The 26836-nt window shown below is 44.0% G+C and overlaps 1 protein-coding gene across 11 annotated transcripts in view; it reads right to left on the bottom strand.

Annotated features, from left to right (window-relative positions):
• Agbl2 (AGBL carboxypeptidase 2) overlaps nucleotides 1-26836 on the bottom strand; it is a 64318-nt gene that overhangs the window by 17491 nt on the left and 19991 nt on the right. For 6 of the 11 annotated variants that reach the window (XM_052724164.1, XM_052724169.1, XM_052724166.1 and 3 more), the window contains 9 exons: nucleotides 23802-24584; nucleotides 21999-22155; nucleotides 17517-17643; nucleotides 15819-15919; nucleotides 14311-14441; nucleotides 10146-10212; nucleotides 9391-9513; nucleotides 8796-8903; nucleotides 5959-6045 (listed from right to left, as the gene is read on the bottom strand). In XM_052724164.1, coding sequence (XP_052580124.1) covers nucleotides 5959-6045; nucleotides 8796-8903; nucleotides 9391-9513; nucleotides 10146-10212; nucleotides 14311-14441; nucleotides 15819-15919; nucleotides 17517-17643; nucleotides 21999-22155; nucleotides 23802-24584 — 1684 coding nt within the window. Of the gene's footprint in view, nucleotides 1-353; nucleotides 742-5958; nucleotides 6046-8625; nucleotides 8742-8795; nucleotides 8904-9390; nucleotides 9514-10145; nucleotides 10213-14310; nucleotides 14442-15818; nucleotides 15920-17516; nucleotides 17644-21998; nucleotides 22156-23801; nucleotides 24585-26836 lie in introns of those variants that run through there. The other 5 variants (XM_052724167.1, XM_052724170.1, XM_052724172.1 and 2 more) reach the window with 4 other exon arrangements.

The following is a 26836-nucleotide window of genomic DNA, read 5'->3' as shown; positions in this document are numbered from 1 at the left end:
TATGCACTGCTTGAAGTGTTTTTCATATATGGGTATACCAAAAATTATTAAAACTGATAATAGCACCTTTAATCCCAGCACTTGGGAGGCAGAACCAGGCAGATGGATCTCTGTGAGTTCGAGGCCAGCCTGGGCTACAGAGTGAGTTCCAGGAAAGGCGCAAAGCTACACAGAGAAACCCTGTCTTGAAAAAACCAAAAAACACACACACACAAAAAAAACCAAAAAAAAAAAAAACACAAAAAAACCCCAAACAAACAAACAAAAAAACTGATAATGGTTCTGGATATAATAGTAAGGCATTTCAACAATTTTGTACCCAAAGGGAAATCATACATAAAACAGGTATTCCTTATAATCCTCAGGGACAAGGTATTGTAGAAAGGGCTCATAGAGGTCTTAAAATACAACTTCAAAAAATAAAAATAAAAAAGGAAGAAATTTACCCTCAATCACCACATAATGCATTAAATCATGCTCTTTTTGTTCTGAACTTTTTGAATATGGATGTCCATGAGCAGTCTGCCGCAGATAGATTTTGGCACAGTGGCACCCAAGCGACTTTTGCTCAAGTGAAATGGAAAGATCCCTGCTCGGGATTATGGAAGGGTCCCGATCCTGTGTTAATATGGGGTCGAGGATGTGTTTGTGTTTTTTCACAAGAGGAGAATGAAGCTCGGTGGTTACCGGAGCGTCTGGTAAGGAGCGTGGAACTAAGGAAGGTCAGCTCCAATGACGTTCCTATAAAGGAACCAGAATGAAAGTGGCTCGATTAGTATTTCTGAAGTTTTGTCACTGGTTAATGCAAACAGTGAGGAAACAGAGTTCGCAGCTGTGCCGCTTTTGGCCTTAGTAGCTCCTTTAGAAAAATACTTTATATCACCTAATAGCTGTGCAGCATTTGGCGAAGAGCTTTACAGCAGCTAAATACGGTAATTTCACGCTCAGTGTGAAGTGAAGTTTTTCGGTAGAACAAACCAAAAGTACTGCTGTAATAGGAACGTTTGTCTGAATTGAAGTACTTAGGGGAACTATTATGAATTTGGGTGAAGGGACAGCCTCTAGTTAAAAACTGTCTACCGCTGACAGTGCATCTCTGCCGGTTCCGGAACGGCTGAGAGAACTGGCAACTTTGGAGTGTGGCTTTGTCCCAAGACAGTTACAGTCCCCTAGCAACAAGTTCCACAACTCTATAACGACAACACTCACTAAATCCCAGTATTGTATAGCAAAGCTGACTATAAACTCTAAACTTTAGAAATGATGTACATATTTCCTGTCTAGTTAAGAGAATCTTTCTAATAGAGATAGTGATAATTAAGAGTAAGAAGTAGAAAAAGATGAAAATAAGATATGTGAGTTTGTAGAAATTTTGTCTTGTTAGATCTCTGTATTAAGAAATCTTTAGGTGTTTGCTAAGTTAAATATATGCTAATGCTAGCCCTATATAAGTTTGTAAAATAGATCCATAGAGTTCCTTTAAGAATATAAGCTTGCAAGAAGTATCTAAGGTAGTCTTAAGACATGTAGCCGGGCGGTGGTGGCGCACGCCTTTAGTCCCAGCACTCGGGAGGCAGAGGCAGGCGGATCTCTGAGTTCGAGGCCAGCCTGGTCTACAGAGCGAGATCCAGGAAAGGCGCAAAGCTACACAGAGAAACCCTGTCTCGGAAAAAAAAAAAAAGACATGTAGTGATAAGCTTGTAAGAAAGATACTAGTTGTAAATGTAAGTTTAAATAAGAAATAAGATAAGTATATAAATAAGTAGATGTTAATATGTTATATGTGAGTTTGTAAAAATGTGTAAATGTTGAGTGTGAGTTTATGCTTAAGCACATGTTATATGTGAGTTTGTGAAAAAGTGTAAATGTTGATTGTGAATCTATGCTTAGCTTAATCTATATGGTAAAAGAATCTGAGACACAGAAGATAGTGTCCTAGTAGACTGCAAAGTAGGCAGTCTGAGGGTTTAAAAGCTCCAGAAGCCGCTAAGAATGGCGGACGCCAGAACCAGCGCAACAAGCAGCTGAGATCTGTGGAAAATCAATGCAACACAAAAACCTGAGCTAACATCAAAAACGGTGCAGTTTAGAATACTACTGTACCTAGAAAGGTTTCTGTCTGTGAGAACAAAAGTTGCAGAGACACTTGTTTGAACTAAAATTGTTAACTGCAAAAAGTTTTGGTTGTAAATCGTTTCTTCATATTTGGAAGTGAAAGCCTGATACCAGAATTTACTTTTTTTGAACTTTTTGAACTTAAAATAATGAGATAAAACTACGAAAAGATTTTGGTTGTGGATTTCTTCATATTTGGAAGGCTAGTACCAGAATTTATCATTTGAATTTTGGGACTTAATGAAATGAACAATAGATTTCATTGCAATGGGACAGCTTGAGTTTACTTATAGTAATGATCTTGGAACAGTTTATGTAAAAATGGAGTTACTTATGGAACTGGGTTTGTGTTACAAATGGCACTGTTTAAACAGAAAAGTTTGGATTTTCTAACTAGGCTTGAGACTTTGCTTAAAAAATTACATAAAAAAGGGAGAGTTAATATTCCTTAGTCTATTTAATTTAAAAAATATTTTCTTGTTATTTGAGTGGATTAATGTTATGTTTTGTTAGTAAGAAATGCAAATGGGTATATTAAAATTTAAAGTGTAAAGAGTTTTATTATAAAAGTTCCTTTGGATGTTTTACTAAAAGTTTTCAAAATGTGTTAATGGTTAGATTGAGAATATTGCTTTTCAATATGGGTTTGTAGGAATTGTATAAGTTTGGGGTCCTCTAACTAGGTTTGAGATTTTGTTTAAAAAATTATAAAGAAAAGGAGGAGTTATGAGGTTGAATAATGTTTGCAGAAATTATGTTTAACCTATTGATATTAATGCACCCTGGTTTTGTGGAGTTAAGGAAATATTTAAGTTTGATGTGAACACATGGAAATTTTTCCTGTGTTGTTAGCAAGAAAATTCAAATGATTGAGTTAAAGTTGTAAGACGGAGAAAATTGTTAACTATATATAGCACCATAAATGCTAATTCAAATGGTTCTGTTAAGAGTTTGCTTTGTGCCGGGCGGTGGTGGCGCACGCCTTTAATCCCAGCACTCGGGAGGCAGAGCCAGGCGGATCTCTGTGAGTTCGAGGCCAGCCTGGGCTACAGAGCGAGATCCAGGAAAGGCGCAAAGCTACACAGAGAAACCCTGTCTCAAAAAACCAAAAAAAAAAAAAAAAAAAAAAAAAAAGTGTTTGCTTTGTGTTGGTTTGCTTTGTGTTGTAAGACTGGGAGAATTGTGACTATGTATAGCGATATTTATGTTAACCTGTTAATGGTAATGATGAAGCTAAGGGATTCTGTAAGTTTGTAGTCACCTTAAGAGTTTTTGGTTTAGAAAGGGCTTGAGGCAGCTAAGACTGCTGTAGTCACCTTGGACCTAATTCAAAAGAGAAATGCCATCTTTATCATCCTCTACTCCCATACTGGGAGGTTAAACAGCTATGGAGATTGCTGTGAGCCATTAATAATTAGTTATTTGTTATATATTAAGAAAGGGGGACCTGTGGGAGCCCGTTTTCGGGTTCCTCGTGGCTTTACCCAGCATGTCCACATAGAGGATGATTAGGACCACGGGCCTGAGTGCAGGTGTCTGGGATGGTCTGCACTTGGCTGTGCTGGGGGAGGAGGTCTTTTGCTCCACCCCTTGGCGTCTCTATAAATACCCTGGGGCAGAGACAGTCGGGGCCCGTTGGAATAGGTTCCAGGCCCTCTCGAGGCTATCCTTTATTTTCTATCTGTTTATCTCCGCAATATAAATCTTTCTATCTAATATTTCCTGCTGCTCACACTAAGGAAACTCTGAGGAACTGTGGGGTTGGTGGGAAAACACCCCACACTTCCTGTCTGCCTCCTCCACTGAGATTACAGTATACTACAATATCTGGCTTTATGTGGGGGCTGTGGATCCATGATAAGGTCCTCACATTTGCGCACAGCACTTTGCCCACAGCACTTTGCCCACTGAACCATCTCTCAGCCCTTGCCTGGAGATAATTTTGTATCATTAAAATGTTTAATTGTCTATTATTACTGTGCATGTATATGCATGTGAGTGAGTGGGCATGTGTGTTCATGACACATGTGGAGGTCATAGACAACCTTGGGAGTTGTCTGTTGTCTTCTACTGTGAACTCTGGAAATCAAATTTAGGTTGCAAGTTTGAGGTGCAAACACCTTTATCCACTGAGGCTTCTCACTGACCTTTATGTAGCATTTGTTAATGTGTTTGTATGAAACCAGTTTCATAGTATAGAATTTTCCAATTATGGAGTCATGTCTCTCACAAAGTTTCAGGTTTAGGGGCTGGAGTGGAGCTGGAATTTGAACAGACTTCAAAGCTTGTGCTTCTGACAGTTACATTAGACACTAAGTAGTCCTCGATGTTGATCTGATGGTTGTATTCTGGAGGGGGGCGGTTCCTGGGGTAGTCCAGTTGGAGCTCACTGTACCTACTGTATTATTGTTAATCACAGGGTAGCATTCTCCACAAGGAAGGCTCATTTTCTGTCAGTTCTACTAAGAACCAGCCACTATTGTATCAAAACCCGTGTGTGTGTGTGTGTGTGTGTGTGTGTGTGTGTGTGTGTGTGTGTGTGAAAGAGAGAGAGAGAGAGAGAGAGAGAGAGAGAGAGAGAGAGAGAGAGAGAGAGACTAGGAATTGAACTTAAGACTTTGAGCATGCCAGACAAGCATCCTACAACTGAGGATTTATAATAATCCTAGCCTTTTTCTCAATGTTTTTTAAAAAGCTGTTTGTTTGTTTTGTTTTTCTAGACAGGGTTTCTCTGTGTAGTCTGGGCTGTCCTAGAACTCACACTATGGAAAAAGCTGGCCTCAAACTCAAGAAATCTGCCTGCTTCTGCCTCCCGAGTGCTGGGATTAAAGGTGTGCACCACCACTGCCCAACTTAAAAAACAGCTTTATTTTGGAATATATATATATATATATATATATATATATATATATATATATATATATATATTATGATTATTGGCTCAGTTGTAATATATATCTGTATAAATGTATGCCATGTATGTACCGGTGCCCGAGGAGACCAGAAGAGGGCATTAGGTCCTCTGGAGCTATAGATGGTTGTGAGCTGCCTGATGTGGGTGCTGGGAACTGAGTCCTCATCCTCTGCAAGAGCAGCAAGCACTCAGAACTGCTGAGCCATCTTTCCAGGACCCTTCTCCCTAGTTTGAGAAGGGCTTTTCTAAGTTACTCAGACTTGCCTTGAACTTGTGATCCTTCTGTCTTGGTCTCTTCAGGAGCTGGTATTACAGGCCTAAGTCACTACACCAGGTTCAAAAAACATTTTTTTTTCAAGACAGGGTTTCTCAGTGTAGTTTTGGTGCCTGTCCTGGATCTCGCTCTGTAGACCAGGCTAGCCTCGAACTCACAGTAATCTGCTTGGCTCTGCCTCCCGAGTGCTGAGATTAAAGGCATGCACCACCACAGCCCAACTTGAAATTAAATTCTTGATACCCAGATTTTAGTTCTGGGTGGGCCGTTGCTAGCCCTGTCCTATCTTGGGAGCCATGCTCCAGAGTGGCCAGGTGGTTGGAGCCTGAGGGTACAAACTTCCTTAGATGTTCATCTGGGCAGAACAGGTCTGAGTGGACAACAGCACCACTCATCCAAATCACACAATATATATGAAAATTAATTAAGTGGGTGCACACCTATAATTTTAGCACTTGGGAGACAGAGGCAGTGAGATGGTCACAAGTCTATGAGACCAGCCAGGCCTGTATAACAAGTTCTAGGCTAGCAGAGGCTATAGGTTTAGAACCTGTCTCATACAAAGCAAGACAACACACACACAGACAGACAGACAAACAAGAAAATTAACTAAAATTAACCACTGGCATGTGTATGTACAAATGAGGTGCAGTACCTGAATTGTTTCCTTATTCTTAGGTAGAACCAAGCTGGTCAGTGGTGGATCCAGGGAGGTGCCTTTTTCTCTTCCACTTAACTGTGTCTAAAATAAATGAATACATCCTCGCTAAGTTTTCCTTGTGAACACTGTGGGAATAGTGAGTACATATTAGTCTTGGGATCTTTGTTCATGCATGTTAACCCATGAGGATAACACAAAAGGAAGGCAAAGCACAAGTGAGTAGCAACTCCAAAGAGAACTAATGTTTATTCCGTGTCCACTACATGCCAGGTGCTTTTGAGTCTCCCATCCAGAGCTAAAGCCACCATAGGCTGCAGGTGTCTGTACCTCAGTGTGCAGATCAGAAACTGAGTTTCTGGCCAACTGAGTAACTCACACAGTTTAGAGTTCTCACAAATGCTTGGGAACACAAGTGCTTTGGATTTCAGGGTGTTTTTTGCTTTCTGATTTTGGAATATGTGCACATACATAACGAGATATCTTAGAGATGGTATCCCAGTGTAAACATGAAATTTATTCATGTTTCATATGTGCGCTTACACATACAGCCTGAAGGTATGTGCATGTGTCTGTGTGTGTGTGAGTGGGCAAGTGTATTCATGACACATGTGAAGGTCATAGACAACCTTGGGAGTTGTCTGTTGTCTTCTACTGTGAACTCTGGAAATCAAATTTAGGTTGCAAGTTTGAGGTGCAAACACCTTTATCCACTGAGGCTTCTCATTGACCTTTATGTAGCATTTGTTAATGTGTTTGTATGAAACCAGTTTCATAGTATAGAATTTTCCAATTATGGAGTCATGTCTCTCACAAAGTTTCAGGTTTAGGGGCTGGAGTGGAGCTGGAATTTAAACAGACTTCAAAGCTTGTGCTTCTGACAGTCACATTAGACACTAAGTAGTCCTCGATGTTGATCTGATGGTTGTATTCTGGAGGGGTCGGTTCCTGGGGTAGTCCAGTTGGAGCTCACTGTACTTACTGTATTATTGTTAATCACAGGGTAGCATTCTCTACAAGGAAGGCTCATTTTCTGTCAGTTCTACTAAGAACCAGCCACTATTGTATCAAAACCCGTGTGTGTGTGTGTATGTGTGTGTGTGTGTGTGTGTGTGTGTGTGTGTGTGTGTGTGTGTGTGAGAGAGAGAGAGAGAGAGAGAGAGAGAGAGAGAGAGACTAGGAATTGAACTTAAGACTTTGAGTATGCCAGACAAGCATCCTACAACTGAGGATTTATAATAATCCTAGCCTTTTTCTCAATGTTTTTTAAAAAGCTGTTTGTTTTGTTTTTCTAGACAGGGTTTCTCTGTGTAGTCTGGGCTGTCCTAGAACTCACACTATGGAAAAAGCTGACCTTGAACTCAAGAAATCTGCCTGCTTCTGCCTTCCGAGTGCTGGGATTAAAGGTGTGCACCACCACTGCCCAACTTAAAAAACAGCTTTATTTTGGAATATATATATATATATATATATATATATATAATTAGCTCAGTTGTAATATATATCTGTATAAATGTATGCCATGTATGTACTGGTGTCTGTGGAGACCAGAAGAGGGCATTAGGTCCTCTGGAGCTATAGATGGTTGTGAGCTGCCTGATGTGGGTGCTGGGAACTGAGTCCTCATCCTCTGCAAGAGCAGCAAGCACTCAGAACTTCTGTGCCATCTCTCCAGGACCCTTTTCTCCATTATTGAGAAGGGTCTTTCTAAGTTACTCAGACTTGCCTTGAACTTGTGATCCTTCTGTCTTGGTCTCTTCAGGAGCTGGTATTACAGGCCTAAGTCACTACACCTGGTTCAAAAAACAATTTTTTTGTTTGTTTTTTCAAGACAGGATTTTTCAGTGTAGTTTTGGTGCCTGTCCTGGATCTCACTCTGTAGACCTGGCTGGCCTTGAACTCACAAAGATCTGCCTGTCTCTGCCTCCCAAGTGCTGGGATTAAATGCATGTGCCACTACCACCTGGCTCCAAAACTTTTTTTATCCCCCCCCCCCCAGCTGAGGACCAAACCCAGGGCCTTGTGCTTGCTAGGCAAGCGCTCTACCACTGACCTAAATCCCCAACCCCTAAAAACAATTTTTAAAGCAATGCTGAAATTGAACTCAGAGCCTTGCACATACTAGGCAAGTTTCTACCATTGAGCTCTGTACTTAGTCTCTGAAATCTACTTTCCCCCCATTTTGGTACTAGGTCTCATGGAGAACTCATTGGTTCCCCAACTTCTACTTCTCAAGTGCTGGGATTATTTTTTTTTTTTTTTTCGAGACAGGGTTTCTCTGTGTAGCTTTGCACCTTTCCTGGAACTCGCTTTGGAGACCAGGCTGGCCTAAGTGCTGGGATTATTACAGGTGTGTGTCAGTGTATCCAGTCAGAACCCAGGAATTCAGCTGTCAGATTCTAAAGTACTGAAAACTCCCTCGTGCCTCTTCTCCGTGTGTCTTTCCCTACATCCTAATCCCTGCTAACTTGTTGAAAGTCCCACCCACTCCTAAGGTCTCTGGGAAAAGGACAGTATCTTGCTTAGTGATGTATTCTCAGTATCCAGTAAAGGACCTGCCATATAGTAGGCACAAGATAAAATCTTTTGATGTGTGGATGTGTTTATGAATGCTTGTATGGATAAGTAACGCAGCCTTCTCTTATGTTCTTGATATAAAACCACAAATCATCAATATTTAATATAAGATTTCAGTTTTTAATCAAAAGTAATGTTAGCATCCTCTTCATTCCCCGGTAACACAATGGCTACTGCATCCTTCACTTAGTGGAACTGACGTGCTAATTGGAGAAATCAGAGAATCTGTGTGACAGAGAGTCAAGCAAAAATACTACCTCATTGAGCCTTGGCTTTTCATTTCTCATTACTGAAGAACTAGATTTCTCCGGGGCTTTCAAAAGGGTAGGCTGCTTTTGCAGAGTAGAAGCAAATCTTGCCCTTCCCTACAAGGATTGAGTGAAAGGTCGTTCAGTTGATGCATTCTCATCTACCCAATTCACCTACCAGGGAAACACTCTTGAAAGCATGTCTCGATTTAGGAAGCAGCGTCGGGGCAGGATGGCGGGGGTGGGAATGGTAGCCACGCACAAGGTGCAGGGGTGTCCCCTCCTGACCCTCACCTCAACCACCCAGCCATGCTGGCTGAACTCTGGCTAACACTCCGACTCTGTCTCTTTCCTGTGGGAATTCGGTTTTAGTCATAGCCTGTACCTGCTGTGCCTGAGCGAGTGGAGGAGAGGACCAGTGGGCTGAGGCTGAGATCGCTCAGACACATGCAGAGGATCTGAGGAAGGACTCTGACCTCAAAGCAGAAAGCAACCCCCTCTTCCAACCACCCCTTCTAGCTGGGAATAAACTCTAGCTCTGTCTCCGCTTTGTCTGTGGAACACGAGGGACAGAGAGCAGGAGGAGGCTGGGGAGATGGCTTACTGGGGTGTCCTCTGCCAACTTCAGCTCCCGCATCAGGTAGTTCTTCTGGTATTGCTCGTTGCGCTGTTTCCTGGTCTGGAGTCTCTTCTTCTTTGTCTTCTTTAGCAGCATCTTCTGATTCAACTGTTCCAGAAACGGCAGAGGAACTGGTCAGAGGGGGCTGCAGAGCCACACTCATCCTCACACGGCAGTCTGCTTCACAGCCGAGACACAGTGGCCTGGCATGTGGGCCTTATGCATTGGTGTGGAGAACGAGCCAGCAGTGCAACTGCCTTCTTTCCAGAAGCTGTTCCCTATTTAGCATGCCCGACTCCCATGAATAGAGATTGCTACCAAAGGGGCACCTGGATCGATAGCCAAATGCACGTGACTGACAACATAAAACAGGTGCCTTATGCTAACAAGGTCAGGCACAGATGACTCTGATCACTGTGGCTAAAATGTTCGGCCTGGTGTCACCATAAAGAAGCTCCAGCAATTAAGCAAGAAGCAGACAAAGGACATGGCGACATACTTGGGGTAGGTGACCAGCTAGGACACTATTGCAATTTTCTTTTTGACTTACTGGTGACTGAAACCAGGAATTCACTCATACTAGGCAAGTGCTTTCTTCCTGAGCTGCATCCCTGGGGCTGGTGCTATAGTTAGTGCAGGTCCTAGGAGGGCTGGAACATTTGCTCAGCTATCTAGCGTCACGAGGCTTTTGGCTTTGTGCTTTTTGTTTTGGGAGTGTACAAGAACCAGTGTCCTCTCACCTCGTTGGCTATGTTCAGCAGGTGGGCAGGAAGACCATCCGAGAGGGAGCTGTCCGAGCCACTTGTGCTGGGAAGAAAGAAGAAGACACGGAAGGAACTGTCACTCGAGGAAGCAGAGGCTCTGCACCGAGGAGTTCACAGTCAGTGTGCAAAGCAAACGCTGACCAGATGGGCAAGGTGCCTCGGCAGACGGGAGAGTGGCTGTGGGATATACAGTGTGCAGTCCTGGAGACTGTGATGTCCCTGAGGACAGAGGCATTTCCTTCTTCATTTCTTCTGAGCTGATGCTAATTCCCCAAAGCCAGGATTCATTCTACCGGTTACTCAGGGAAAATGTGCTGCATGTATAAATAACTAAAGGTGATGAACAATCAGCAGGCTAAACAACAGAAAAATTACTTCAGGGACTTTTAGCCAGGTGCAGTGGTGCACAACTGTGATGCCAGCACTTGGGGAGCTGAAGCAGGAGGATTGCTGAGTTGGAGTCCAACCTGGGCTATAGTGAAACACTGTCTCAATGAAGGCAAAACAAGCTGCATGTGGTACTAATGTGTCTTTAAATCCCAGCGCTCAGGAGGCAGGATCCTGTGGACTTCTCTGAGTCTGAGGCCAGCCTAGGCTACACAGTGAACTCCAGTCCAGTCAAGTCTACACTGTGAGACCCTGTCTCACAAGAACAAACAACAAACAAACACGCACAAAGTACAGAAGGAAGAGAAAAAAAATTGGGGGGGCTGGAGAGATGGTTCAGGAAAGAGCACTGGCTGCTCTTTCCGAGGATCTGAGTTCAGTTCCCAGGGCCCACAGGGTGGCTCACAACCTTCTGCCACTGCAGTTCCAGGGAATGCAATGCCCTCTTTTGCCCCCCCAAGTCACTGCGTGCGTGTGATGCACAAACATGCATTAAGGCAAAATACCTGTCCGCATAAAATAAAATACAAATAAATAATCTTCCATTCTGCTGGTGTTTGTCTGAGGGATGCTAGAGTCTGAACCCAGGGGCTTACGGATGGATGCCCAGCAGGTTGTTTGCCATTGAGTCGCATCACTAGCCCTGGAGCACTATTTTTAATGACTTCAATTCTTCATTCACAGGTTCTGGATGCACATACAGACTAATGTAATCTTCCTCCACAAACTCTCCTCTGCCCTTTCTTGCAAGGGCCAGGATGGACAAGGACTCCGATGGTTAAACTTTTTTCATCATATCACATGAGTTTACCTCTTCCTGGGATATGGTGGACTGGAATTGAGGATGACACTGTATATAATGGAGGCTCCAGAAAGTGTCTTCAGGGCCAGTGGAATGGTTCAGTAGGTACGAGTGCCTGATGACCTGAATTCAGTTCCTCCCCACCCCCAATAATAATAATAATAATAATAATAATAATAATAATAATAATAAATACAATTAGATTTAAAATAGAAAAGTACCTTGGGCACAAAACTCAAACTTCACAGGGGAAAAAGCATTTCAAAGCACTTGCCTAACCTATTCTGCTCCCTCCCCTTGGCCTGCAACCAGGAGGCCTGCCACTGCAGAGCTGAGAGAAAGCCCTGTTTCCTGTGATCTAATTTCCAATGCGCTGTTCTCAAAGGCTTCTCCAGTCAAGAAGGAGCCTTTGAGGCTGCTGGATAATAGGCTCTGTAGTCTCTTTTGGAAATCAGAGACCACCTCAGCAAACGGGATATCAAGGCATTAGATGTAGCATGTCCCAGAAAACGTCAACCAGGTGTGCACACACAGAGCAACCTCACCATTCCTAGCCTGCCTTTATGTGCAGTTGTGAGAATTCTCAGGTAGCACCCCAGGGAGGCTTGTGCCCACTGACTCTGTGGTATAGACGTTGGCAAACTGTTTCTTCTAATTCTTAGCTAAATACATCAGTTGTTCTGTCTGAGTCAGCTATGTGTAGAGTCTGTCTATTTTTGCCATTCCTTGTCCTGGGCTCTGTATACCAGTGAGCTGACCTGCACAGGACATTTTGTTTTTTAGGCTGCAATAGGGAGGGGCTAGTGCAGTGGACTGAGGGAGAGTGGACGGGGAAATGATTGACGGGGCACCTGCCTAGTCTGATGCTGCGGTTTAAGTTCTCTACAGAAACATTTGTGAGACTGGGCCAGCAGAGCTGCTTAGGGGCCCAGAACTCTAAGTGCTACCTATTGTGGGTGGAACAGCCACACCCTCCCAACTGTCCTGCAAAGATGGAAGACTCCAAGCCCAGCCCCGTAACCTTTGAAGAAGGACTAGGCAGTCAGAAAGCTTGGAGTAAAGGGTGCTATTCTTGCACAGCCATGAAAAAGAGAGAGCATGAAGCTGGAAGAGACACATACTAGTGGGAATAAGGGAGGAACTTGAAGGGAGGGAATGGTGTCTGGATTGAATAAAATGCTTTATGTACTCCCCTAAAGAGATGGCTCAAAGATTAAGAGCATTGACTGTTCTGGAGGACCCTTGTTCAGTTCCTAGCACCAACATGGAGGCCCACAGCCATCTCTAAATCCAGGTCTAGGGGAATCTGACACCCTTTCTGATCTCTATGGGCACCAGGTACACATGTGATACACACACATACATGCAGACAAAAAAAATCATACACATAAAATAAAAATACTTTTTAAATTTTTAAATAAAATATTAAGAGCTTTTTAATACACAAAAATACACCCGGAATCCAGGCACAATTGTCGTTGTGGCCAGGATATCAGGTTTGGGTTCTTACTGCCTCTAGGTGAGTACAGATCCCTTAGACAACTCTATGAGAAGAACCCAGAACCTTAGAGTTACAAGAGCCCTGTGGTGGAATGGGAAAACTGCTTTCTTCCTCGTCTTCTCCATTGTCCTGGTCCCCGACAGTTCCTTTGCGGATCATGGTCTGATTTCAGGATGCAGGAGTGGGTCAAGCTGGAATCTGAGAAGCTTGAGAAATGCTTCCAGGACAATGGCTCACTATCAAGATCTCTAATTGTTTTGACCACAACAGGATCTAACTACCTGGAAAGGACTGAGCAGTTGCTAAGCTGGGTTTGGAAAGCCCCACCTTCCTCACTTCTGTTTGCTAGTCTCCTCTTTTCAGAGCATTAGGACTGTAAGACTGAAAAACAACCTAGAATCCAATCAGTTTGACACTTCCTTCAATCACTAGTAATATTTTGTTCTAAATTATGATCACCTTTAGTATGTATTATTACAAGAGCCATTTTGTTTTGGTTTTGAGATAGGGTGTGGTGGTTTGAATGAGAATGGCCCTCATAGGCTCAGATGTTCTCCAGTTAGTGGAACTGTTTGGGAAGGATTAGGAGATTTGGCCTTTTTGGAGGAGGTATGTCACTGGGGGAGGGCTTTAGGTTTCAAAAGACTGCAACTATTCACAGTGTCTGTCTCTTCCTCTGACTTTCAGCTCAAGATATGAGCTCTCAAGTCAGGTGTGGTGGCACACGTCTTTAATCCCTGCACTTGGGAGGCAGAGGCAGGTGGAACTCTGCAAGTTCAAGGCCAGCCTGGTCTACACAGTGAGTTCCAGGACAGCCAGGGATACATAGCGAGGCCCTGTCTCAAACAAAACAAGATAAATCAAAAACAAATACAAAACCAGGATGTGAGCTTTCAGCTGTTCCTGCCACCACACCTTTGCCCTGCCATCATGGACTCTAACCCTCTGAAACCATGAGTCCAATTTAAGACTTTCTTTTCTAAGTTATCTCGGTCACGGCATTTTGTTGCAGCAATAGAAAAGTAACTAAGACATTGGGTCTCTCTCTGTAGCCCTAGCTTTCCTGGAACTCACTACAAAGATCTGCTTACATCTCTCTCCAGACTGCTGGGATCAGAGGCATGCGCTACCCTACCTGGCCAAGGTCTTAGGACATGGAGATATTTTAATCTGCATGGACATGCTTTTAATCAAGTAGAGGCAAGCAGATCTCTGTGAGATCTAGGTCAGTCATGGTGATACAGTAAGACTGTCTCTTGTCTCAAAATAAATAGATGGATGGATAGATAGATAGATAGAGATAGATAGACAAACAAATAAGAAGACAGGGTGTCATGTAACGGTAACCCAGGCTTTCCTCAAATTCCCAGTCCTCCTGCCCCTGTCTCCCAAGTACTGGCATCACCGATGTATTACCAATCCCAGATTTTCTTTGAAATGAAATTTGTTACCTGGATTCAATGTCAGACAAAGGAATATCACTCCAGCTTGCTTCTAAGTCCATATCTTGTCCAAAGTTACTGAACTTCTTGTGGATTTCCTGTTGTAAGAGCTCCTTAAGCTCTTGTAGACATTGAGTATACTGCAGCAAAGGGAAAACAATTTTGTACGCTAGTCAGGAGATGCTTTGGAGGGTACGTTGAAAGGCACTTACGTTATTGATGGGGTAAGCTGTAATTCCTTCCTAAAGACATGGTAATGGACACGTGGCCTGGGCTATACACATAAAACTATCTTAGAGCACAAGATCAACGGGCACTGCCTTAGCCACTTCTCTGGCTATGGCCCACTTCTGCAACGGTTTCATCGATTGTTCTGAGTTGCGAGGAGGGAGCACTTAGAATGACATTGTTCTGACTGTGGCCCATGACAAGGATGGTTTGCATAAAGACATAGGTCAGCAGTAGAGTGCTTGGCTCACGTGAATGAGGAGGTCTTGTGCTCCATGTCCAGCACCATCGGGGGAAGGCAGGCACTGATTAAACAGGCCTTTTGATTCTTTACCAAGCATCGCATCCAGGGTAGTGCTTGTCAAGCCAACACTTAGACAGGGTCGTGAGAGACGCGCGTTAGGGACTGTGGGACACGCCCCCTCTCAGACTGAGTGAGGGGATCAGAAATAGGCACTAGAAGAGCAGGGCCAAAGGAAACCTTCATGCTTTCAGACAGAGGCAAGCTTGAGAATACTTGCCGTGGAGGGGAAGCATAAAAAGAGGAAAACCCGGGGCTGGAGAGATGGCTCAGAGGTTAAGAGCACCGACTGTTCTTCCAGAGGTCTTGAGTTCAATTCCCAGCACCCACATGGTGGTTCACAACCATCTGTAATGAGATCTGGCGCCCTCTTCTGTGAATATAATAAATAAATAAATCTTTTTTTTTTTTTTTTGGTTTTTCGAGACAGGGTTTCTCTGTGTAGCTTTGCGCCTTTCCTGGAACTCACTTGGTAGCCCAGGCTGGCCTCGAACTCACAGAGATCCACCTGGCTCTGCCTCCCGAGTGCTGAGATTAAAGGCGTGCGCCACCACTGCCCGGCTAAATCTTTTTTTTAAAAAAAGATGAAAACCCGCTGACACAGAAAAAAGCAACTCCCGAGGCCTAATCTTACGCAGGCAGGATGCAGAGGGCGGCCACTAGTGCAGAGGGAAGGCTTAATAAGTAGGCCATGCATGCAATGTTTCTGGAATAGAAGAAAAAGAAGTATGAACCAGCGCTGCCATGAGCAAACCTGTCGGTCAGGGAGAGGGGTGCCAAAGGATGGTCTCTTCCTTCTAGGTGGATTATGAAATGTTACCATTTGTTGACAGTTCACAGGCTAAGGGTTCTGTTTTCTCTGGTTGTAAAAACATTAGGTAAAAAAAAATATTAAGAGGAGACAAAGATCATCGGGGTGGACTCTGGACCCACTCGAAACTCAGCAGAGTAGTAGCAGCTGAAACATTTCCTGAAACTCCGTTTTTACCTTGGTCTGATCAGGATCACAGAAATCCAGAATAGTGTCACAGACATGATAACCTAGGGACTTCAGGTCCTCAATGGTAAAATGAGTGTCTCTTTTACTGCCTGCAAAAAAAACATAATTTTTTGTTAGATTATTAAAAACAGGGGATGGAGAGGTGGCTCAGCAGTTAAGAGCTTTTGCTGCTCTTGCAGGGGACCCAGGTTAGGGTTAGGGTCCCTGAACCCACATGGTGGCTCACAACCATCCATAGCTCCAGTTCTAGGGGATCTAATGTCCTCTTCTGAATTCTGCAGGCAATGCATGCAAGTGGCACACATACATACATGCAGGCAAAAGACTCACACACATACATATAAAAATAAAATTTTAAAATTGTGTGTAGTTATAGGTTTCTGTGTGCATAAGTACAAATGCCCAGAGAGACTATAGGCTTGGATCCTCAAGAGCTGGAGTTACAGATAGTTGTGAACTGCCAGACACAAGTGCCAGTGTCAAACCCAGGTCCTCTGGAAGAGCAACAAGCATTCTTAACCACTGAGTTATCTCTCGAGCCCTAGGTCTTTTATTTTAAAGATTTTTATATTTATATTTATTTAAGGAACATTGACTTTTTTTTCTGCATGTATGTCTGCACCATGTGTATGCTTGGTGATTTCGGAAGTCGGAAGAGGGTGTCAGAGCCCCTGGAACTGGAGTTACAGGTGGTTGTGAGCATGTGGGTTCTGGGAATTGAACCTAGATCCTCTCCAAGAGTAGTATGTGCTCTTAACAGCTGAGGCATCTTTCCAGCCTCCTAAATCTTATGTGCTAAATGCAAATCTAATTTGTGAGTAAATTTTTAGAGTATCACTCCTCATAGGGCTGGAGGGGCTCAGCATTAATAATGCTTCCACAGGACCCAAGTTTGGTTCCCAGCACCCACCCTGGACCACTCACAACTGCCTGCAACTCCAGTGGGGATCCAACACCCTCTCCCAACCCTTGCAAGCAACTGCACACACATGGCAGACAGAGAGAGAGAGAGAGAGAGAGAGAGAGAGAGAGAGAGAGAGACATACAGACAGACAGAACACATGTACAGAGAGAGAGAGACATACACAATACACATGAATAAAAATAAAAGTAAATTTTAAATGCCACTTCTTATTCTAGAGTAATATGTTTCTGAACAAGACAGCTCTCCTAGCTTTAGTTTGGTCCAGAAGAATCTTTTTTTTTTTTTCAGGGCTGAGGACTGAACCCAGGGTTTTGTGTTTGCTAGGCAAGCGCTCTACCACTGAGCTAAATCCCCAACCCCACCAGAAGAATCTTTGACAATGAAAAAGTTTACTATTGTAATGGATTATCAAGTTCTTTTGAAATCATTTTGGTTTTACTTTGTGGCAGGTACTGCCTGCTCACAATTCAGGTACTATTCTTGTCACTTAGAGGGAATATGAGCTTCTAAGAAGTTAAACACCTGACCCAGAATCACAGAGCTTAATCAATGCAGCTGGAGGTCAGAACTGAATTCCTGACTCCAGGTCCCGAGGAAACACTGTGATACGCGGTTCAGTGATGCACTGTACTCCACATTCATACCTGGGGTACCTATGGCTAGCAAGGACATCCTCCGCACCAGCCATTTCTCTGGCTTTCCCAAGCCTGTCTTCTCCCGGATGCTGTGCCAGACTTTCCCTGGCCAGGTTTGCCTCTTACCCAGGGTGGACCCGCCAAAGGTAGACTCTATGGTGTAGCTGTTTATGACGCCCATCCGCCACATCACAACTCTTCCGGTTCCCTCTTTGCACTTTTGGACCTTAAAGTTACAACTGTCAAAAGAGAACTGAAAAGAAACCCAGATTCTCTGTTAATCACATAGACGGGCAAATGCAGGATGTCTGAGAGTCATCAACAGGAAACAAGAACGGTTCTCTGAGAGCCATTCTTGTTTTACATGTTATTTCCTAAAACATATTCCATTCAAAGATACTACTTTTTTTTTTTTCCAACACAGAGTTTCTTTGTGTAGCCCTGGCTGTCCTGGAACTCACTCTGTAGCCCAGGCTGGCCCTTAACTCACAGAGATCCACCTGCCTCTACCTCCCGAGTGCTGGGATTAGGGGCGTGCGCCACTGCTAATTTTGAGAAATGTCAAAAGGTAGTGGTGGGTTAGGAGCTCTGTGGTCATCTCAGGTGGGGAGATGGGGTGTTAACTAAATAGGTCTCACAGCATTTAACGTGGACTGTGATCTTTAAAAGAGAAAGATACAGATATTTCTATTTTCCAGCCTTATTTGCTCTTACCTCCAGAGCATCTTGCTAGACCAGGATCCCTGGAAATCTGGGGACATGGGCACACTTTGCCATTTCAGGTTCTAGCCAACTTTTCTAAGTCTTTCCTTGACATGTAATCAGTAATTTTTCAGCCCTCTTGCACCTTGTGAACACTGGGGCTACATGTGTGTTCTCCACGTGGGCTCTGTGACTTATTTTCCATCACGAAATGTGAACTCTCGGATCTAGGTTTTCCTCCAAATATGATTTTTGATTTGTATGTTTCTTACCCCCATAATCTCTGTCCCTCCATGGTGTTAATCTTCTTGGTAGAAGTTAAAACCCTCCTTTGCCTTTCATGCCCAGCTCAGCTCTTCATCACCCTACTCTGCTAAGAAGGTTTACAAGAAGGTATCTTGCTGTCTAGCTCTGCGGAATCCAGGGGTTCTAGAGAGGTACCACAGAGCATTCCTCCCGGAAAGACTGAAGGAGCTAGAGCTAACAGGGTTCTAATCCCAGCCCCAATGCTCCGCTGGTGCAGTTTTGAGTTATAGTTATGATGTCATCTTGAGACAAAAAAGGGAGAGAAAAATGGATCTCTTTGTAATAGGTAAGAATAGCATGCATCAAACATTTCTCACATTGGTTTTGATTTTTGGCATGGGGGGTTCATTACCCTAGGCTGACTTCAAACTCACTAAGTAGCCAAGGATGACCTTGAAGTTCTGATTCTTCTGTCTCCACCTCCTGAGTGCTAGGATTACAGGTGTGTACTGCCATGTCCAGTTTATACAGTGCTCATACAAGCTGGGCAAGCACTCTAGAACTGAATTACATCTCCAGCCTGGTCACATACAGCCTAATGGGATAAAATTTGAACTATCATTTTTCTAGATCCAATCTAATCTCTAATGGTAGTTATATTTGTGAATCTATTTATAATGGGGAAAAGCAACTTCTAAACTAATGTAAATTATCTGTATTTGTCCAATGATCACAAAGCTGTTAGTTAACTATGAAACCGTAAAATTGTTTCACTAGCTTTGTGTTGTTAGCCTAAGATAGATTCATGGTGTCTCCTGTCTTGGCCTCCAGAGTGATAGGATTATGGACATGTATGTGTTACCAGCCCTGGATATTTATGATCTTGTGTAGAGACTCATATCACATTAACATTTTTGTGTGTGGGGTGCACATAGGTGTGCATGTGAATCAGTCTCTCTCTGTGTGTGTGTGTGTGTGTGTGTGTGTACACGTGCACACATGTAGAGGTCAGAGGTCAACCTTGGGTGCCTTTTTCAGGAGCCATTCACTTTTGTTTTGAGACAGGATCTCTCCTGAGCCTGGGACTGCTGAGTGGGCTAGGCAGCTGTCTAGCCCCGGGGATCCATCTATCTCCTCAGCACTGGGATTACAAGTGATCACTACCATGCCCAGCTTTTCCTATGGGTTCTGGATTCAGACTCAGGCCCCCCATAGCATAGCAAGCATTTTACCAACTGAGTTATCTCCCCACTGACATTAACCCTGTACCCATCCTTTAAAGCCTTCCCCTGCTAATCACAGAGTTAAAGGTGACAGATAATTACCTCACCCAGGAAGAGTTTCAACTTTTGCCCAGGTGAACTACCCAGAGCAATTTTTAAAAAATTATCGCTGGGCGGTGGTGACGCACCCCTTTATCCCCAGCACTCTGGAGGCAGAGGCAGGTGGATCTCTGCATTTGAGACCAGCCTGATCTACAGAATGAGTTCCAAGGCTACACAGAGGAAACCCTGTCTCAAAAAACCACATAATAAATGAGTAAATGAATCTTGAGATAGTTTTGAGCTCAGTGGTGGGGCACATGCTTAGTATGCATGAGGCCCTGAGTTCAGCACGTGTACACACATGCACGTGAGAACACACACACACACACACACACACACACACACACACACACACACACATCATTTTTTACTGAAATAATTTACACATGAAAAAACTAACTCATTTAAATTACACGGTTACATGAACAATGTGCAACTCAGTCAGGCAGGGTAGTGCACGTTGTCATCCTGGTGCTTGAGCGGCAAAGACAGGAAGACTGCTGCCCATCTAAACAGAGAATTTGGGGCAGCCCGTCTCAAACAATCAAACAAAAACACAACCCCCCGAATTAAAAACTTCAGCACATAATTCAGTGGTGTATCACATCTACACAGCTGTTCAGCCATCACCACAATCTGAGTGTGGATGGAACATCTCCAAAACCACAGAAAGGAATCCACAGACTCGGGATGTAGCTGGTGCTAAAGCGCCGGCCCACCTTTACAAGTCCCAGGCTGATGCCAGCTGCACCGGTGGAGAAACTTAAACAAAAAGATACTCCATACTCATTAGCAGCTCCCTCCTATCCACTCGCACCCCACACCCCACACCGCCATCCCTGAACCACTCCTGGCTTTATAGATTCACCACGGGCTGGCAAGATGGATCAGTGAGTAGAGGCACTTTATCCCCAAGTCTGATGACCTGATTTTTCTCCCTCGGACCCACATGGTAGAAGGAGAGAGCCAACTCCTGACGGTTGCTCTCTGACCTCCACACATGTGCTGGGGCATTCTCTTACTGCCCTGTTCTGAAAACAAACAAACAAACAAACAAAGTGTAGACTGGTCTTTCTGCAGATGTTGCTCAATAGTTATCACAAACAAGCCAGTGGTTGATCTCCAACATGGTGGTGGGGGGAAACGTCTTTTCTGAACATCGAATGCAATGGAATCATATAGTATTTCATCTCACTTCTTTCATTTAACTTAACATGATCAAGTGCATCTATGTCCTAGCATATCAGCATTTAAAACTTATGTTACTGCAAGCATAACAGCATTTAAAACTTATGTAACACTCCACTATATGGATATTTCATACTTGATCCATTATTAAGTCATGGACCCAGAAATTCCTTACCTTTTTTTGCTTTTTGGCAGATCTTACTTTGTAGCCATGGCTGGCTGGAAGTTGCTATGCAGAGTAGGCTGTCCTCAAAGGCACAGAGATCTGTCAGCTTCTGCCTCCAGAGTGCTGGGATTAAAGGCGTGTAACACCATGCTTGGACGATTCAGCAACATTTTAAAAAATTATTTGAAAAACTCTTTTTTTTTTTTTTTTTTGGTTTTTTGAAAAACTCTTTTTTTTTTTAAACCTGGGCATGGTGTTGCATGCCTTTAATCCCGGTACTTGGGAGTCAGAGGCAGGGGGATCTCTGTGAGTTCAAGGCCAGCCTGCTTGACAGAGTGAGTTCCAGGATAGCCAAGGCTACACAGAGAAACCCTGGTTTCAAAAACAAACAAAAAACAACAAAAAAATTTCTTTTAGATTTAAAATGTTTCTGTGTATAAGTGTTTTGCAGGGATGGATGGATGTACACTATGTGTGTGCTTGGTGCCCTCAGAGATCAAAAGAGGGCATCAGATCCCCTAGAATTGGAGTTACAGATGGTTGTGGGCCACCATGTGGGTGCTGGGAACTGTGTCCTCTGCAAGGGCCACAAGTGCTCCTACCCACTGAGCCATCTCTTCAGTCCCTCATCCAGCAATTCTTAAACCACACTTTAATTCTTTTTTTTTTTTAAGATTTATTTATTATGTATAGTGTTCTGTTTGCATGTATCCCTGCAGGCCAGAAGAGGGAGCCAGATCTCATTACAGATGGTTGTGAGCCACCATATGGGTGCTGGGAATTGAACTCAGGACCTCTGGAAGAACAGCCAGTGTTCTTAACCTCTGAGCCATCTCTCCAGCCCCATCACACTTTAATTCTTGACACCAAGGTTCCTGGGAACACTAAGGATAATAACTCTAAACACCATGAGCCAAATAAGACACTTCCTCCAGGAAGCGGGCTTCGTTCCTCAGTCAGAAACTTAGGGCACATGCTTACCTTATCTGGTGCATTTTTGCTTAACATTAGAGGAAAGACTCGCTCATGAAGCCAGTGCTTGCGACTGTTGCTGTTACAGCCATACAGGAAGACATTGTTCTTACGACTATGCCCGTGGAAATCACAGTACAAGAGAACCTCTCTTTCTTCCAGAAGTCTAGTGAGGAAGAAGCAAAGGATGCGGTGGACTTCCAAACTCCTAAGAGATTAAATCACTTCTCTACCTATGGTCACAGAATCAGTCAATAGCAAAACCAGTTCTCCTGTGTTGGCCAAATGCGTCAGTCAGCCCAGCCCTTCTCATATCTGTTCACACCGGTGTGATTAGAAACTCTCATTCATATCTTATCTGCTACGTGTTCACCCCCAGTGGAATGGAAGCTCTTTTGAGATGGGTGCTATTAACCGATAGCTTCAAGCTGCTTTCACACAGGCTTGAAAAGTGCAGGCTAATTTATTACTTTATCTTCATCAGAAGCAACATTTGGTGATATTAGGGGGCTCAGATCCTGGAGTCAGAGGGCCTGTATCCAAATACCTACCCTGTTCCTTATTAGCTCTGAGTCCTTCTTGAAGTTTTTAAACAGTTTTGGAACTCAATTTCCTTATTGCATGCAACAGTGGATATTGCCCATCTGTAATCTCATAGGGTTAATGCGAGATTAAAATGGCCAACGTGTAAAGTACTGATCACAGTATCTGTTACTTCATACTTAAGCACTCTTAGCTTCATTATGATTACAGCTTTAGAAGAATACTAAAACTCCCCTGACCTTTTCCATCCAATTGTTTGACTTAAAAATCAAACAACTGGCTGGGCATGGTAGAACACACCTTTTATCCCAGCACTCAGGAGGCAGAGGCAGGTGGAGCTCTGTGAGTTCAAGGCTAGCCTGGTCTGCACAGCACGTTCCAGGACAGCCAGGGCTACACAGAGAAACCCTGTCTCAAAAGACAAAAAAACACCAAGCCAAACCAAAAAACAAGAAAGAAAAAAGAAAAAGAAAGAGCAAGCTGAGCCCAGCATGATGGTACAAGCCTTTAATCCCAACAGAAGGAGGTAAACCTCTGGTTTGAGGCCAGTCTGGTCTACAGAGTGAACCACGCCAGACCCTTCACCAAAAACAAACATGAAATAACTGGGCTGGGGAGATGGTTCGCTTGGTAAAGTGCTTGTTATGCAAGCACAAGGCCCTGAGTTCGGTTCCCATTTATACACTGAGCATGGTGGGGAGTGTGTAAAACCTTGACGTGGACAGGATGGTTGGAGAGATACACAGACTGGGGGCTTGATAGTCAGCCAGTCCAACCAAAGCACGAAGCTCTGGGTTCAGTGAGGGATTCTGTCTGAAAAAGTAAGATGAAATTGAGAATATAGCTCAGTGAGAGAGTGCTTGCCTAGCATGTGGTAAGCCTTAAGCTCAATTCCACAGGAGTGAGGGGCAAGTGAAACGGTTGATATTGAAAGGATTAGCCCATTTGAGCATGTGGCTCTGACAGGCCTTTCCCTTCTCCCCATTCCCTCTGCCCTGCTAAAAACCATTAGATTGCATTCCTAAAGCTAGTTACCAAGGTGGCTATCCAGGGTCGGAGAGGGAGCCCCTGCTGAGAGGGAGTCTCGTTCAGATATGTTGATACAGGCCTCATTTTCTTTTAAAGATCTGAAAATTAACCCATAGTCCAAGACTCTCCAAGGCCATACCAGACTCCTAAAACAAGAGATGAGACCTTCCTTCTCCTAGAGAGGAGTATCTGGCATTAAGGTTCACAGCATTCACAGAATTATCAACAAAGAGGTCTCACCTTTTGATCATATTCTTGGTGTACCAAATGCAAGGGAAAGAGTCCTTAAGAACGGTTTTATAATGTCTGTTCAAGTCCCTTCCAGCCAGTGAACACCGGTAATTGCCCACAATCACGCCATCTGGATTTAACATGGGAATCACCTTGAAGACAAAGATGTCCCTGAGGAGCTGGGCATCTGGGGAGTTGCTAAGGATGAAGTCCAAAAAGCCTCTCATGATCCAGGAGCCATTGCTTTCTCCGGGGTGGACTCTGGCACTCAGCACCACAGCTTTCTTTGCGGCTGCCTCTTGAGGGGTCCTGGATGGGTTGGTAACGGTGAGCAAGTAGACAGTATTCCCTGCCAGACTCCGGCACAAAGCTCGGAGCTTGCAGAACTGAGACTGGATGGGGTTGTTTGCTATTGACAAGAGATAGCATTGCAAGTCCGTGTAAGTGTACGGGTAAAAGTGTGCAAAGAAGCAAGTGTCCTGGTCATGGGGAAACTGAATGGTCCAGGTGAGACAGTACAGGGGCTGCTGCCCGTCATCCATGTTGTTCTTATAGTACTTGATCTCGTGTCCTTCTCTCCTCCAGCCGATGTTGTAGGTGGTAGCATCCAGCTGAGAGTACATCAGAGGTTTCATCCCCACCGCGTACAGGCTCTTGGGCTTCAGCAAGTTGACAATGGTGAAGCGGTAGGTGACCTCTTTCCTGGTATTCTGAACTCTAAAGTAAAACCACTGGGTGTGTTTGTCTGTGTAGAGGTCAGTCCGCAAGGTGAGTTCATACTCATAGACACCTCTACAATGAGAAGAAAAGAGAAAGAACATCTCTACAACCTCATTCCCTCCCCCTCATAGCCAACATGGGAAAGTATTGTTTTCTCCGTGTATAAATGGGTCGATCACAACTGCCTCTACATCAAAGGCGTCTTCTCTAGTTTACCCACCTCTCCAAATCACATAATAAACTGGTGAAACCTGCGGAAGGAAACTTTGGGACCGAGAAGGAAGAGTCTCCAATCTCTCTGTGAGATTTCCAAGCCAGCCTGGACTATACAGTGAATTTGAGGCTAGTCTGAGTTTCTGAAGTTAGGGAAACCTTGTTTCAAAAAGCCAAACAAATTTACTGTTGCATGGGATGTTTGGAGGTTCTGTTAACTTCTTGGTATCTTTCTAGAACGGCTCCTAGCAGTTTCTAATCACTGCTGTATGTTTCTCTGAAACACACTGAACAGCGCCCTCTCTCGGCTGCCTGCTAGCTATCCATCTTATAGATGAAATCACATTGTGAAAACGCCTGAACCTCAGTGGGTTTTTTTCTGGTCATCAATTATTTGAAGATGAGAAGACATCTCTGGAGTATACTCACTTTGCTTAAAGGGAGCAAGACACTGGGGCTGGCAAGATGGCTCAGTGAGTAAGGGCACTTGCCACCAAGCCTGATTACCTGAGTTCATCCCAAGAACTCACATGGAGAGAACCCAAAGCTGCAAACTGTCCTCTGAGCTACACAGATACGCACGCACGTACGTACGTATGTACACTCACGCAGCATGCCACATGTGTGTCCTCTCCTCTCCAAAAGAGAAACATTTTTTTAAAAAGGAAGAAACTTTGGGGTTGGGGATTTAGCTCAGTGGTAGAGCGCTTGCCTAGCAAGCACAAGGCCCTGGGTTCGGTCCTCAGCTCTGAAAAAAAAAAAAAAGTAAGAAAGAAACTAGGCATAGTCATGCATACACACAATCCTAGCATTTGGAGCCTGAAGCAGGAGGACTGTAAAGTTAAGGCCGATCTCAGAGGCATAGCAAATCCTGTCCCCAAAACAAAAGAAACAGAGATGGAAGATGAATTCACAAAAGGAAATGTACATGGCAAGAAAAAGAAAAGACATCCACCCATGTGCACAATTAAGAAAATCCATATTAAAAGAAGAAGTAGCTGGGTGGTGGTGGACTATGCCTTTAGTCCCGATACTTGAAGCCAGCCTGGTCAACAGAATGAGTTCCAGGGCAGCCGGGGCTACACAGAGAAACCCTGTCTTGGGGGGAAAAAAAGGAAGAAAGAAGAAGTGGTCAGGCTTAGCAGTAGGACATGTGCTTAGAATGTGTTAGGCTCTGGGTTCGATTTAAAATTTTCCTTAGATGTATTTATATGTATGAATGTTTTGCCTGAATGTATGTATATGCACCGTGTGTGTGCCTGGTGGCTGCGAAGGTCGGAAGAGGGTCAGATCCCCCAGAACTGGAGCTGTGGATGTTTGTGAGCCACCAGATGGGTGCCGGGAACTGAACCCAGGTCTTCTGCAAGAGCAAGAAGTGCTCATAACTGCTGTGCCGTCGCTCCAGCCCCTGGGTTCAATCGGTTTTTGTTTGTTTTGGGACAGGGTCTCTCTCTATAGCCCTGGAACTCACTAGGTAGACCAGGCCAGCCTCGATCTCCCAGAGAACCACCTGAACTTCTATGCTTAAGCAAAACTCCTCCTCCTTCCAAAACTTGAGTAGGTGTGATTACAAACAAGCACATGCCACTGTGCCCAGCTTTCACAAATAAAAGGAAGTGTATATATTTAGATATTTATACTTACATGTAATTTGTATGTATTACACATGTGCATTTGGATATATATACCAAACTGCTAGTATTTCTTACATACAGGACTTTGTCTGTTGCATATATTTTTTACTAATAAAAATGTTAAAATTTGCCAGGCAGTGGTGGCGCACGTCTTTAATCCCAGCACTTGGGAGGCACAGCCAGGTGGATCTCTGTGAGTTCGAGGCCAGCCTGGTCTCCAGAGTGAGTTCTAGGTCAGGCACCAAAGCTACACAGAGAAACTCTGGCTCGAAAAACAAAACAAAACAAAAGTTAAAGTTTTACATGTCCTTATTGCTGTGTGTATGAGCATGTGTGTGCCATGGCATCTGTCTGGAGGCCACAGGCCAACTTTGTGGAGCTGGTTCTCTACTTCCACCTTTCCGTGGGGTCCAGGGATTGAACTCAGGGTGTCAGGCACGAGAGGCAAGTGACTTTACCCACTGAGCCATCTTGCTG

Source organism: Peromyscus californicus, unplaced genomic scaffold, assembly GCF_007827085.1.
Source record: "Peromyscus californicus insignis strain IS unplaced genomic scaffold, ASM782708v3 Scaffold_7__1_contigs__length_154581171, whole genome shotgun sequence".
NCBI lineage: Eukaryota > Metazoa > Chordata > Mammalia > Rodentia > Cricetidae > Peromyscus > Peromyscus californicus.
Note: the sequence above shows the minus strand (reverse complement) of the source record. Positions and strands in the feature narration are given on the sequence as shown.